At 50.7% G+C, this 13,687-nt stretch overlaps 1 protein-coding gene across 5 annotated transcripts; it reads right to left on the minus strand.

Annotated features, from left to right (window-relative positions):
- Positions 1-1,989: 1,989 nt before the first annotated feature.
- On the minus strand, positions 1,990-11,931 carry LOC142925720 (uncharacterized). 5 transcript variants are annotated; one of them, XM_076069127.1, is made up of 5 exons: positions 8,692-11,931; positions 5,908-7,889; positions 5,460-5,587; positions 5,048-5,206; positions 1,990-3,395 (listed from the first exon to the last, which is right to left on the minus strand). In XM_076069127.1, exons 2-5 carry the CDS (start codon positions 6,080-6,082, stop codon positions 3,240-3,242), a joined length of 618 nt encoding a protein of 205 aa, XP_075925242.1. In that variant the 5' UTR covers positions 6,083-7,889; positions 8,692-11,931; the 3' UTR covers positions 1,990-3,239. The 5 variants fall into 5 exon arrangements, with proteins under 5 accessions (XP_075925242.1, XP_075925240.1, XP_075925241.1 ...); XM_076069125.1 differs by lacking the exon at positions 1,990-3,395 and having other exon boundaries at positions 3,417-5,206; positions 8,692-8,822; positions 11,808-11,931; XM_076069126.1 differs by lacking the exon at positions 1,990-3,395 and having other exon boundaries at positions 3,417-5,206; positions 5,908-6,116; positions 6,918-7,889.
- Positions 11,932-13,687: the final 1,756 nt, after the last annotated feature.

Genomic DNA, 13,687 nt, shown 5'->3' on the forward strand with positions numbered 1-13,687 from the left:
CGTGGATGGTGTAGGAGTGAGCGTGGATGTTGTAGGGGTGAGAGTGGATGGGGTTGGGTGTGGGGTGGATGGTGTTGGGGTGAGAGTGGATGGTGTTGGGGTGAGAGTGGATGGTGTCGGGGTGAGAGTGGATGGTGTCGGGGTGAGTATGGATGGTGTAGTGGTAAGCGTGGATGGTGTAGGTGTGAGCGTGGATGTTGTAGAGGTGAGCGTGAATGGTGTAGGGGTGAGCGTGGCTATTGTAGGGGTGAGCGTCGATGGTGTAGGGGTGAGCGTGGATGGTGTAGGAGTGAGCGTAGCTATTGTAGGGGTGAGCGTGGATGGTGTAGGGGTGAGTGTGGATGTTGCAGGAGTGAGCGTGGATTTTGTATGAGAGAGTGTGGATGTTTAAGGGGTGAGTGTGGATGGTGTAGGGGTGAGCGTGGATGGTGTAGGGGTGAGCGTGGATGTGGCAGGAGTGAGCGTGGGTGTTGTAGGAGTAAACGGAGATGGTGTAGGGGTGAGGGTGGATGGTGTAGGGGTGAGCGTGGACGTTGTAAAGGTGAGCATGGATGATGTAGGAGTGAGCGTAGATGGTGTAGGGGGTGAGCGTGGAGGTTGTAAAGGTGAGCATGGAGGTTGTAAAGGTGAGCATGGATGGTGTAGGAGTGAGCGTGGATGTTGTAGGGGTGAGAGTGAATGGGGTTGGGGTGGGCATGGATGGTGTTGGGGTGAGTGTGGATGTTGGCGAGGTGAGCATGGATGTTGCAGGGGTGAGCGTGGATGTTGCAGGAGTGAGCGTGAATGTTGTAGGGGTGAGCGTGGATGGGGTAGGGGTGAGTGTGGATGTTGTAGAGGTGAGCGTGGATGGTGTACGGGTGAGCGTGGCTATTGTAGGGGTGAGCGTGGATGGTATAGGGTTGAGCTTGGATGGTGAAGGTGTGAGCGTGGCTGGTGTAGGAGTGAGCGTGGCTGGTGTAAGAGTGAGCGTAGATGGTGTAGGGGTGAGCGTGGATGGTGTAGGGGTGAGCGTGGATGTTGTAGGGGTGAGAGTGGATGTTGCAGGAGTGAGCGTAGATGGTGTAGAGGGTGAGCGTGGAGGTTGTAAAGGTGAGCGTGGAGGTTGCAAAGGTGAGCGTGGATGGTGTAGAAGTGAGAGTGGATATTGTAGGGGTGAGAGTGGATGGGGTTGGGGTGGGCGTGGATGTTGGAGAGGTGAGCGTGGATGGTGTAGGGGTGAGCGTGGATGGTGTAGGGGTGAGCGTGGATGTTGCAGGAGTGAGCGTGGATGTTGTAGGGGTGAGCGTGGATGGTGTAGGGGTGAGAGTGGATGTTGTATGAGTGAGCATGGACGGTGTAGATGTGAGTGTGGATGGTATAGGGGAAAGCGTGGATGGTGTAGTGGTGAGCGTGGATGGTGTAGGGGTGAGCGTGGATGTTGTAGAGGCGAGCGTGGATGGTGTAAGGGTGAGCGTGGCTATTGTAGGGGTGAGCGTGGATGGTGTAGGGGTGAGCATGGACGTTGTAAAGGTGAGCATTGATGATGTAGGAGTGAGCGTAGATGGTGTAGGGGGTGAGCGTGGAGGTTGTGAAGGTGAGCATGGATGGTGTAGGAGTGAGCGTGGATGTTGTAGGGGTGAGAGTGAATGGGGTTGGGGTGGGCGTGGATGGTGTTGGGGTGAGTGTGGATGTTAGCGAGGTGAGTGTGGATGTTGCAGGTGTGAGCGTGGATGTTGCAGGAGTGAGCGTGAATGTTGTAGGGGTGAGAGTCAACAGAAGGTGTATATCGGATTAATTGTTTATGTGGCAGCTGCTACATTGGACAGACGGGACGTAACATCAGCGTAAGACTTAAAGAACATAAGAGAAATATTAAATTATCTCAAACACAACTGTCGGCAGTGGCAGAACATGCTTGTCAACAAGGACACTCAATTGATTTTGACAATGTTGCAGTGTTGTGTAAAACTAATTATTACTGGCAAAGACTAATTAGAGAATCCATTGAAATTGAGAGGAACAAGAATAACTTTAATCGCTCTGACAGCTACAGGCTTAGTGCGGCCTGGAAGCGTATAATTAAATAATACACATTACATTTTGATTTAAAGAATTACTAATCTACAACTCATTACTAATCATAACCAATGACTGATTACTAATCGATCATATAATTACAATACCCCCCCCCTCCGCCTCTAATCACTGCACCTGATATGAGTTAAGTGATGACGTCACCCTGCTGCTCTATATAAAACCGGGAGCAAGGGAGGGCTTTACCATTCTGGCGAATTGCCCGATGATGCTGGTTGTATTTACCAGCGAAACGTCGTACTCAAACTGTAAATGTGGATTCGCTCTTCAACACACCGGTGGGCTAAAGTAGTGAATTATTTGTCTTTTTGTCAACGTGACACCTTTTTTTGCTGATTGGCCGTGTCGGGTGGTGGAGGGTTACGACACATTTATAAATAAACGCGATCTAACCCAAAAAACCTTTATTATGAATTTGTCAATCTAGATAATTTATAAGTGCATAGCTCCATTGGCTTCCTAATATCGGAAGGAAGAGCGTTCCAGACGGCCGCAGAAGTGCATTTGAACGCACGCGATGTGTTGACCGTCTCCGTTCGATGGGTGGCAAAAAAGTGCAGTGATACCAACAACTGTTGGGGCGAGCACTGTTATTGAGCGTCTATAAACGTTGTCACAGCACACAAGGAGGCGGTGTGGCCAGAGCCACACATTCCCAGCGCTGATATTTTACACACCGCACCGGATGCTCGTTTAAGGCCGAGCCAACCTAGGGGAGGCCCCAGACCGGTTCCGATATCCGATATCGCTCTCCTCTAACGTTTGACATAGCCAGGAATTCAACTTACAATGCCGGGTTCATAGAGCGGTGGCCACGGCCATGAATTTGACTCGGGAACGCCAGGTTCAAAGCAGCGATTCATAATTTACTTTGACAAGTGAAACATAAAAAAAACAATATATCCGCAACAATAACAGCAAAATAACGACACTGCTGCATGTCGTGACGCGGCGAGGCGACAGCATGACGACACCTGCGTGGGGTTCGCTGTGCTGCATCGCGTGGTTGAACTTCTTTTGCTCCGTACGTAGCCAACCGCGATAATCGGACTGCGGGGCAAGGACAGTTGTTCCCTCCACATTTAGAAACGTGCGTTTAAACAGATTATTTGATGTTCGGTTGGGGGCGAGGGAGCGGGGGGGACGACAATGCCGGCATGGCTCTCTCACCCAGCAGCACGTGGCCTCCTTCGTGCGAGAAGCACACGCCGGGCGTCGTGGGCGCGGAGGTGCAGGGCGTCACGGCGAAGCGGCGTGCTGGCTCCCCCAGGGACGCTCCGTTGAGCCGGGCCCCGCGCACGCAGCCCGGCCCTCCAGCGGCCCTGGGGTGGGGGGGACGGTGACGGCACACCCGGGGCGCGCGACGCCTCCCGATAGAACGGCGCTCCTCCTTCTCGGCCCGCATGGCTACCGTCAGCGCCACGTAGCGCGCTAATGCAAGACAGGAAACAAATGCATTACGAGCGCAAAACAGAGCTACATACAAACAACACCAAACACCGGCATAGACTCGGCCTTGAACATGTGATCTCTCTCTCTCCACTGTTAATAACACAAAATAACTTTGCGCGCCATTGTGGAGAACATAACAAAGATAAATAAGCAGACAATTCGTTCTCCTTAACGTATTTGATTAACGTAAAAAATAAATGTATGGATTTGTACAGATCTCATCAGCCGCATCGTGGCCTTATGGAAGTGAATATAATTCTCACGTGGAAGGGCGGGTGGAAAAGTGCTGCCCCTTATTCTTTGGACAAAAGTATCTCAGAACTAGTTCAGCATTATCCGCTTCCGCGGGCTATTCTCTAGCAGGGGGCGGCACACTGCTTTGCGAGAGACACCAATAAGTCTGTCAACGAGCGTGAGCGCTCGCGATCGTGTGCTCTTACGAGTCCGTGCCATCGGAAATGCGCGCCGCTCACACGGAGTAGCAGCGCCACTTTAAGTGTCGAACAAAACTGGTCTGAGACTCAAGCATGGATGAGGAACGTCTCCCACAGGTGACCGCCTCCAGTTCCTCAGGTTTGGAGACTCCCGGCGAAACTGCGCTGGCCGCATCGCCGCACAAGGCTTGCGGGCGGGAACGGGAACAGGAGCAACAGCAGGAGTAGCAGCAGCAGGAGTAGCAGCAGCAGGAGCAGGAGCAGCAGGAGTAGCAGCAGCAGCTGGAGTAGCTGGAGTAGCTGGAGCAGCAGGAGTAGCTGCAGCAGCAGCAGGAGCAGCAGGAGTAGCAGCAGGAGCAGCAAGAGCAGCAGCAGGAGTAGCAGCAGGAGTAGCAGCAGGAGCAGCAGCAGGAGCAGCAGCAGCAGGAATAGCAGCAGCAGCAGCAAGAGCAGCAGCAGCAGGAGCAGCAGCAGGAGTAGCAGCAGCAGCAAGAGCAGCAGCAGGAGCAGCAGGAGTAGCAGCAGCAGGAGTAGCAGCAGCAGCAAGAGCAGCAGGAGCAGTAGCAGCAGAGCAGCAGGGTAACCGTGGGATGCGGATCATTGACGGCGTCGATTTGGGGTCCTGTTGAGGCCGGCGCTGTGCACTGCTCAGCAAGATAGGATGGGGCAGATTGGTACAGACCCTTGTAGATCAGACGCAGAATCTTTATTTAGACTGCAGGAGGAATGTGATGAGTTATGAGGCTCTTTTTCATAGATGTCCAGTATGGGTGGGCCAACAAGAAGAGCAGGCATGGTTTGTAAATAATCCTATGGTTTGATGGGTCACCAATGTAACCCATCTCGTATTGGGAACGTTATCGGATAAGATTTCCGCTTTGGAACTCTCAGGCGAGCCGCGCCATTTGACACAGCCCCGGGGGGGGAAGGTGGATGTCCGGTGCTGGCACAGCCGGAGGCGCCATCGCGACAGTCCACCGTTTCACGGAGTGACGCTGACGGCACAAATCGCAACAAAACTCAGAATAAAACCCTCGAATCGGGCAAAACGCCCCGACACAGCACGACGAACGTGGGCGGCTTTCTACCTGCAGGTGTCGCCGGCCCGTGCCGCTCGCGACGCCACCCAGGTAGAGCGGGGAGCGCAGGCCGAACTCCGGGCCCCTGCGGCGTGTCGGGGCGGCCTTCGCCGCCGAGCCGTCCACGTTCAGCTCCCCGTGAGCCTCAGGGCCCACCACCACCTCCACCTGCGCGACACGAAGCGGCGGACCGGCGGGCAACGTCACGCTGGGGGGTTGCCACCTCTGGGGTGCAAACACAACCGGGGCGCATCACGATGTCACATCTAAAGTGATGTACAGATCACTATGAGCATCGAGGCCCACAGGGCTCCCCCACTACGCTGCTTTCTCTGTCTATACGGCTAGAAGGGAGATGTTTCGACTGTTGTAAGTAATGAGCTCCAATGTGTAACATCTGCAAATAACGGACTGCATTCACCATCAGCAGCTGCTGGGACAAGGGCTGCGCCTCCAGGTGCATGTCCAGGTGCCGCCTGTCGTCGTCCCCGCCGGTGGACGCGTACGCGAGCAACCCGTTGGCGTCGGTCTTCAGCTCCAGCGAGGTGCCTGTGAGAGGCACAGAGAGGGCACCGCCAACGTTGCTCACACATTAAAACTACACTATTTTTATTTGACCAGGTAAGGTGTCCTGAGCTATATAGCTCTTTTTCAGAAGTGACCCGCTTAAACACTCACAAATACGCCCACACACACACACACACTCTCCCACGTACACAAACTCCCACATAAACATTCACCCACGTAGATCTAAAACTCATTCCTTTAGAACTGCTTTTTGTGTACAGTTTGTTGGTCTTTTTCCCTGCACCTCGGACAAGCACGGTTGGCTACATACGGTGCCAAAGAAGTTCAACACACGTACGTACATTTCCACACTTCGTCAGCTGCGGTGGATCGCGCTGCGCATGCGTTTCCCCCACAAGAGGCGGTCGTGCGTGGCTCCGGCACCGGCACTGTTGCCCCCCTGCCCCCGCACGCCCCCTGCGTGTCCCCCCCACGGCCCCGCACAGCCACCCTCGCCGGGCCACGCCGGCACACCATCCTGCACGGGCCTCAGGTGCCGCGCTGATGAACCCTGGCCACACGGTCACCATCGGTCACCACCAGTCACCACCACAACCAGCCATGGTCACCACCGGTCACACAGTCACCTGTCTCTGTTTATTGTATTACCGTACTAAATTACCAGCATAAGTCTGGCCCAAGTGTGAACAATGGAGGAGGTGGATCATTTCTGTGGATGGATCCAAGACAGTCGTGGATATTCCAGACTTTTATAGCCAGGACCCATGTCTGATGACTAAGTGTTGAAGATGACAATATTGACGACGACAATGACAATGCTATCGACGATGATGTTGAGGATGATGGTGACGATGACTTTGTACGACGCGCGAGTGTGATAGCCACGTGTCCCCGCGGCGCTGCAGAGACACAGATGCACATGCACATACGCGTAGACACAGACACACGCAGAGACACAGACGCACATGCGCATACGTGTAGGCACAGACACACGCAGAGACACAGATGCACATGCACATACGCGTAGACACAGACACACGCAGAGACAGACGCACATGCACATACGTGCAGGCAGACAGACGCAGAGACACAGACGCATATGAGCATACGTGCAGGCAGACACACGCAGAGACACAGACGCACATGCGCATACGCAAAGACACAGACACACGCAGAGACACAGAAGCACATGTGCATACGCGTAGGTACAGACACACACAGAGAGACACAGATGCACACACACGCAGGCAAAGACGCACACGCGCAAGAAAGAACGACAAAGTGACACGAACACATGCACGCACGCGCTAGGGGGGGTGCACACGCATCGAGCTCGTCTCTTCTAACAAACCAGAGCCTGCGGTGGCAATACGGAAATTCCACGTTCCTATGGCCAAGACAGGGGAGACCGAGGCGGCATCTGGAGGAGTTGCACAGAGCGAAGAGGTAAATGGTTGGAGCCTTCGTTGTATCCGTCGCTCATGGTCCGCAGGGTGTCCTCTTTGTCTTCAGGACCACCGCCCCCTCTTGAGGGCGACGGACAGAATCTCACCCTGCCCACACACACAGACTGTTGGGATGAGTGCTGTTCGCGAGCACCTGTGAAGGTCAGCACGGCACACAAGAGGGTGAGTTACCAACACCATGCCCGACCACCTTTGTCTTCCTAGTGGCGATGTTTACACACTGCAAAAAATACTCATTTTTGGCCAAGTCAACCTAGGAGAGGCCCAGGACCAAATCAGATAATCGTCACTGCTGTTGGCCGTGAGTGGCAATCGAACTCAGGTTGCCGGATTCGTAGCGCATTGCGCTAACCGTTGCACCACCACTCCCCACGATGTACCACTCCCCGCAGTCACCTCTCGATTAGCCTGGGTAAGAGTGTTAAAGGCTGTATGGGGGACCTTTTGTCTTTGTTTTTATTATTGTTTGCAGTGATCAAGAAGGGCAACGTGCTTCACTTAGACATGGATGGGGGATGTGAGCCGCGTCAAGGGCCCGGTGCCCGGGCTGCTCACACACACACACACACAGCAGGAGCTGCACGTTGGAGGGCTGCCCCGTGAGTCTCTCCCCACCGCACCACTACCACCACAACCACCGCCACCGCGCGTCACACGTGACAGGAGTCACCGACCGTTGATACTGGGGTGGGTGGTGTGGCCGGCTTCAGGCCGGGCCGGTACTTGCAGGGAGTAGTAGAAGAGCAGGCCGCTTGGCTGCATGGTGCGGAACGTGAGCCTCGTCTCAGCACGGGGAAGGGCTCCTTGACGGCCAGCGACATGAACCCGTCGCCCGCCAGGTAGGCCTTGCGCGACACCTGCACGCCGAGGTCAGAGGGGGTGCGAGCGCTTGAGAGGCCGCGGGGCCAGCGGCGGGACCTCGGGGAGCACGGTTGCAAGTCGAGCGTCTCGGCTGCACGCGAGGGATGCGTGACAGACGCATCGTAAAGGTTTTTGGGTTAGATCTGGCAAATCGCCCGATGACCTGGTGAAAACGTCACAGTACTCGAATTGTAAACGTTGCGGATTTACACACAAACAACAAAACCAAGTCTGCTGAAGTAGTCACTATTTGGCACGTTTTGTTCACGTGACAAACCTTACTAATTGGCCATGTCGGGTGGTGGTGGGTTAATGAAACATTTATATTCACACGGTCTATCCCAAAAATCCTTTACTATGATTAATATTGGTCACGAAAGCCTTCTACGTGTTAGACTGCGTAACACTTTCTTTCTAAACATTGTGTGACGTTACTCTTCTAACGAGACGTTTCTTTCTCGGAGGTTTTGCGAGCATGTGAGCTCTACGCACATTTTAGCGGGTTCAAAGCGTGATTCACATCTCATTGGGCGGCTACAAACCGACAAGTTGAGAGACTTCCAGTGACAATCACCCGGGTTCAGTTACGCAAACATTTGATCCTTCTAAAAACGAAATAACTTTTTTTTAACTAAGCTATTTTTATTTCACCTGGCCACAAGCCACAACTCAACAAAAGTGGCTTACAAAGTGGACATTTATAGCTGCCAAATACTTTAAACGCACGTTGATTGTAAATGTGGGAGGGAAATAAACTGGAGGACCCGGAGAACGAACGGCAAGGTGCGGTGCGCGTACCAGCACGTCGTCTGATCAGCTGGCGCTCACTCCGATCATGTTCCTTCTGCAGGTCCAGGTTGGTGTCCTGCACCTTGAGGCTCAGGAAGCAGCACTTGAGCCCCGTCTCCATCGTCACGTGGGTACGGCTCCTGCGAGACGCGACGACGCCAACCCCTTGGGGGTCAAATCTGTGCCATCGATCACCGATTCTGACACACTTCCAGGACAGTTGTATGTAGTCTCAGTAGCACTATCAGTGATTTAAACTCTAACAATGGCTGCTGCACCCCTTTCACTAAGAATGCAATGCAACCTGACAGATTCACCACCAACCACTGGGCAGACACCGGGAGTGCGCTACGATAGAGACCCATTGCTGGTAACAGACTACGAGTGCCACACACCCCTTCCCCCTAACTCTCTGTAAAATATGAAAAAAAACTTTTTTTATTTTACCAGGTGAGCCCCACTGAGCTATAGATCTCTTTTTTAGAAGCGACCTGGCCACAAATGTTAGCCCAACAAAGTGGGTTATCATGTGGAAATGTATCGCAACCAAATACTCTAAACGCATATTTCTAAATGTAGAGGGAAAAGTCGGAGGACCCGGAGAAAAATCCACATGATCACGGGAAGAACATGCAGTCTCCAAATATACAGCAGGCGTTGGGGTCAAAATCGAACCCACGACCTCCTGTATACCAGGCGAATGCATTAACCTGACTGTCCTCAAAGATTCCTTGAGGAAGTAACCTTCTAATGTAAGTATGTATGCATGTTGAACTTCTTTCGCACCGTACCTTGGCCAACCGTGCTGTTATAATCATGATAAGTTTATATCTATGACTACAGGACTGCCAACAACACAGTCCCGTATATTTCATAAAAATGGTTGTATATTAAGTCAACACGTGTAAAAGATCGATTGAAATGAATTGGAAGGAGATAATATTTAAACTACCCCTACAGGTGGCAGTGCTACAGTATTGCATTTCAACCAATACTAAGAATTATATAATGTTAGTGCTCCTGTTAAATCAGGCTGCGCTCCTGACCTGAAGGATGGTTTGAGGATACAGCCTTCCAACATATCTGGTATAGATCATACTACTTCATGTAAAACTACAGTACAGCACTGATAGCAATACAGTCCATTACATGTTGTATTAAGGGTTGTTCATGCGTTAGAAGTAGACAGTAATTGAAATTACGCCTGCAGGTGGCAGAGAACCACGCCACGCTGGTGCGCTACACGGCGCTGCTGCAGAACCTAACGGTGCGCGTGGAGCGAATGGAGCAGGGCCATGACTGCTACACAGAGCTGGACTATAAGCTGCTGCGGGTGGAGATCAGGAAGATGGAGCAGCTGGTACAGCAGCTGAAGCTGGACGTCTCCAGCGCCACGCACGATCATCTCCACCCCTGGTTCAGTCACGATTGTCTCAAAGGCACGCAATTGTTTCCATCAGGGGTGCTGCAATGCCCACGGTTCCTTTTGGGCAGATATGCAGACTCAGCTTTTGCAGCTGAAGGTGGCACGTAAAAAGGGGAGTACCTTGGATCACTGGAATGCGGAGGCAGCAGTTCTTGCAGTCGCTGGACTGTGTTGGATGGCTTCTCATAGAGAGCTGAATTGAACTTCACGAGCAAATTTGTGAGGAAAATGTTAAAGCCACTGCTTCAGAATTTTCATAAATTTTGTGAAATCTGTACACAGTATCTGAACATGGAAAAGCTGTACTGTACTTTCTACTGCATGTACAAAATGGTGTTAAAGCTCGTGAAAAAATACACATACTGACAAAAAATTACAGCCCTTTATCATTGCACTCTGGTCATGGCGGAGCATTTGGGGGGGGGTTGGGTGGCACTTCATGTAAAATTAGGGATTTCGATCGGATCATTGGGGTTTATCTATATATAAAAAGGAAATTTGTAAATGTGTCTGTTCAAAATGTTTAGCATACTTCCTGACATGCAACTTGAAATGTGCCATGTGGGTACTTTCCAGACTGTACACAATGCAAAAATTAGAAAAATAGACTTTTGTTTTTTTTGGGGGGGAGGGGGGGGCGTAATAATGGATATATTTTGCACGGCAAGTGAGCTGTGACTTCACATCTGTGATGTCACCCGCGCATGCGGAAGCGTCACGCAGTGTGCCTGTTTTTAATTGTATCACTTAAAGAACCAGGCTCCAGTCTACATTATAGACTGCCAGTACACTCACCCAGCTTAATAACCAGGCTCCAGTCTACATTATAGATTGCCAGTACACTCACTCCGATGAAGAACCAGGCTACAATCTACATTAGTGTTTTAATTATTATTTATTTTTAATTTTTTATTCACTTTATTATTTTTCTATCTACGTGACTTTACCAAAAGAACCAAGGAATAGTATGAACTATTCACATATTTTGAAAAAAAAGTGAATATCACTTTTACTGTATGATGATATACAAGAAACTGGTAGGTTATAAAAACCAAATAAGAATTGAAAGTAAAATACTTTGTTAGAGCTGCCTGAGGTTGTAATTTTAAGCATTTTTTTCCTCCGAATGAAGTGAAACACTTAATTATTGATTTCCAAATGTAATGACGCCATATTATTTATGAAAAAAATTCAGAGAAAGAACATAACACCGATTACTAGTCATTGTTGTAAATGTTCAGTGCAGTAACTCATAACATAACTTGCTTCCTCTGGTTTTCCCCTCCACATTTAGAAACATGCATTTAGAATATTTGGCTGCTATAAATGTCCACGTGATAAGCCACTTCGTTGAGCTAACATTTGTAGCCAGGTCGCTTACGAAAACGAGCTGTACAGCTCAGTGGGCCTAACCTGGTAAAATAAAAAAGGTTGCATTCTCAGGCACGTTCTTTGGCTGCTGTTCCATCATCCGCCTTGTCCAAATGCCATCATCTCTTCAAGAAATTATTCTCCTCGTGCGTTTATGACTAAAATAAAACAAATTAGGTTACCCTGTGTGTATGTATCACACGCTCGTCTTATAGACACACACAAAGACAAAAGACCCCCGCTTTAGCCTTAACATATTTTTTGTAAAATATATGGTTCAAAGAAGGCCGTATCGGGCATAGGCGGGTGTTGTCTGACCATACTTCACCAGTGCGTGCCGGTAACGCTGGGAGAGCGGGAGGTAGCGGGGCTTGACCAGGACCGGTTCAGATATCAGTCGCCTCTGATGTTCGCCGTGGTCGGGAACCGAACTCGGCTTGGATTTGAAGCGCCGTGTGCTGTGCCACCGCTCCATCCCCACTGTACAGCACCGTACTCAACAACAACAAAAGCTTCAAAATACAATTCTGCAATAACGTATCATGCAGATAAATAACTCGTGCGTACAAAGTATGTGTGGGTGACGATCGTCCAGTAAATCAATGATCGCTCACGGAATAATTCTTCAAACAGTCGTGAAGATTAAAGCTGCAGGCATTGGCCACGCGGCACACAACACATGAGCCTCATAAACACCAATCTTGAGACTCGGTGAAGATTTGCTCAGTAAATAATTGACATTATTATGTCATTGTTATTATAGGACCAAACTTAGTACACGTAATGCTCTCGTGTGCGTGTTCGTGTAGCGGTTAGCGCGTTGCGTTGCTGTGAACCTGGCGACCCGGGTTCGATTCCCGCTCACGGCCAACACCGGTGACGATTTTATCTGAACCGGTCCTGGGCCTCCCCTAGGTCCACTCAGCCTCAAATGAGTACCTGGTGCGGTGTGTAAACATCGCCACTGGGGAGACAAAGACGGTCGGGCGTGGTGCTGGCCACCCACCCCCTCGTGTACCGTTCCGGCCTTCATAGGTGCTCGCTAACAGCACTTGCCCCTACAGTCTGTTAAGGCTACACGGGGGATATTTGTCTTTGTTGTGTCTATAAATGATGAGTAGCGATGGTAGTCTGTACTCGAGAGAGATGTTTGTACTGTACACGTGTCTGGAGCGTTATACACGAGGGGGTGGGTGGCCAGAAGCACGCCCGGCCGCCTTTGTCTCCCTTGTGGCGATGTTTACGCACGGCACTCGGCACTCATTTGAGGCTGAGTCGACTTAGAGGAGGGCGTAGAAGCGGACCGGTGTTGGCCCCGAGTGGGAATCGAACTCGGCTCGCCGGGTTTATAGCGCAGACACATCAACACACAGACATCAACACACAGACATCAACACACAGACACATCAACACACAAACACATCAACACACAAACACATCAACACAAACACATCAACACACAGACACATCAACACAGACACATCAACACAGACACATCAACACACAGACACATCAACACAAACACATCAACACAAACACACCAACACACAGACACATCAACACACAAACACATCAACACACAGACACATCAACACACAAACACAGACACATCAACACACTGACACATCAACACACAAACACATCAACACACAAACACATCAACACAAACACATCAACACACAGACACATCAACACACAGACACATCAACACAGACACATCAACACACAAGGCACATCAACACACAGACACATCAACACACAAACACATCAACACACAACCACACACCCCTCACCCTCCCCTATAAAATATCCCAATTACTTAAATACTTCAACTAACTTTACTTTATTAAAACACGTCACGCGAGTCTAAGTCCAATCGTGTGTTCTGATTATTTTTAATTTATAAGTCAAATGGCTGTGCGCCTCGAGGCGCCGACATCAACAGCCGCTCTGGTCAATGGCCATCAAAATCAACAGCCGCGCAAACGAACCAGATCACATTTGATACACTTACAGAACGCCATCGCACGGCGTTTATATGACATGCTACGTAACGATGTTGTCGTGGATTGTAACGCGTTCACCATTGTTGTTGTTGTTGTTTTTGTTGTGGTTCTCGTGAAGGGCGCGGTTCTCGCGAGATCTCGTGACGGGCGCGGCTCTCGCGAGATCTCGGTAACCCGGAAGGGGCGGGGTCTCAGAGACGGC

This window comes from Petromyzon marinus, chromosome 23 (assembly GCF_048934315.1).
Source record: "Petromyzon marinus isolate PM22_M1 ecotype Great Lakes invasive population chromosome 23, UKy_Petmar_22M1.pri1.0, whole genome shotgun sequence".
Lineage (NCBI taxonomy): Eukaryota > Metazoa > Chordata > Hyperoartia > Petromyzontiformes > Petromyzontidae > Petromyzon > Petromyzon marinus.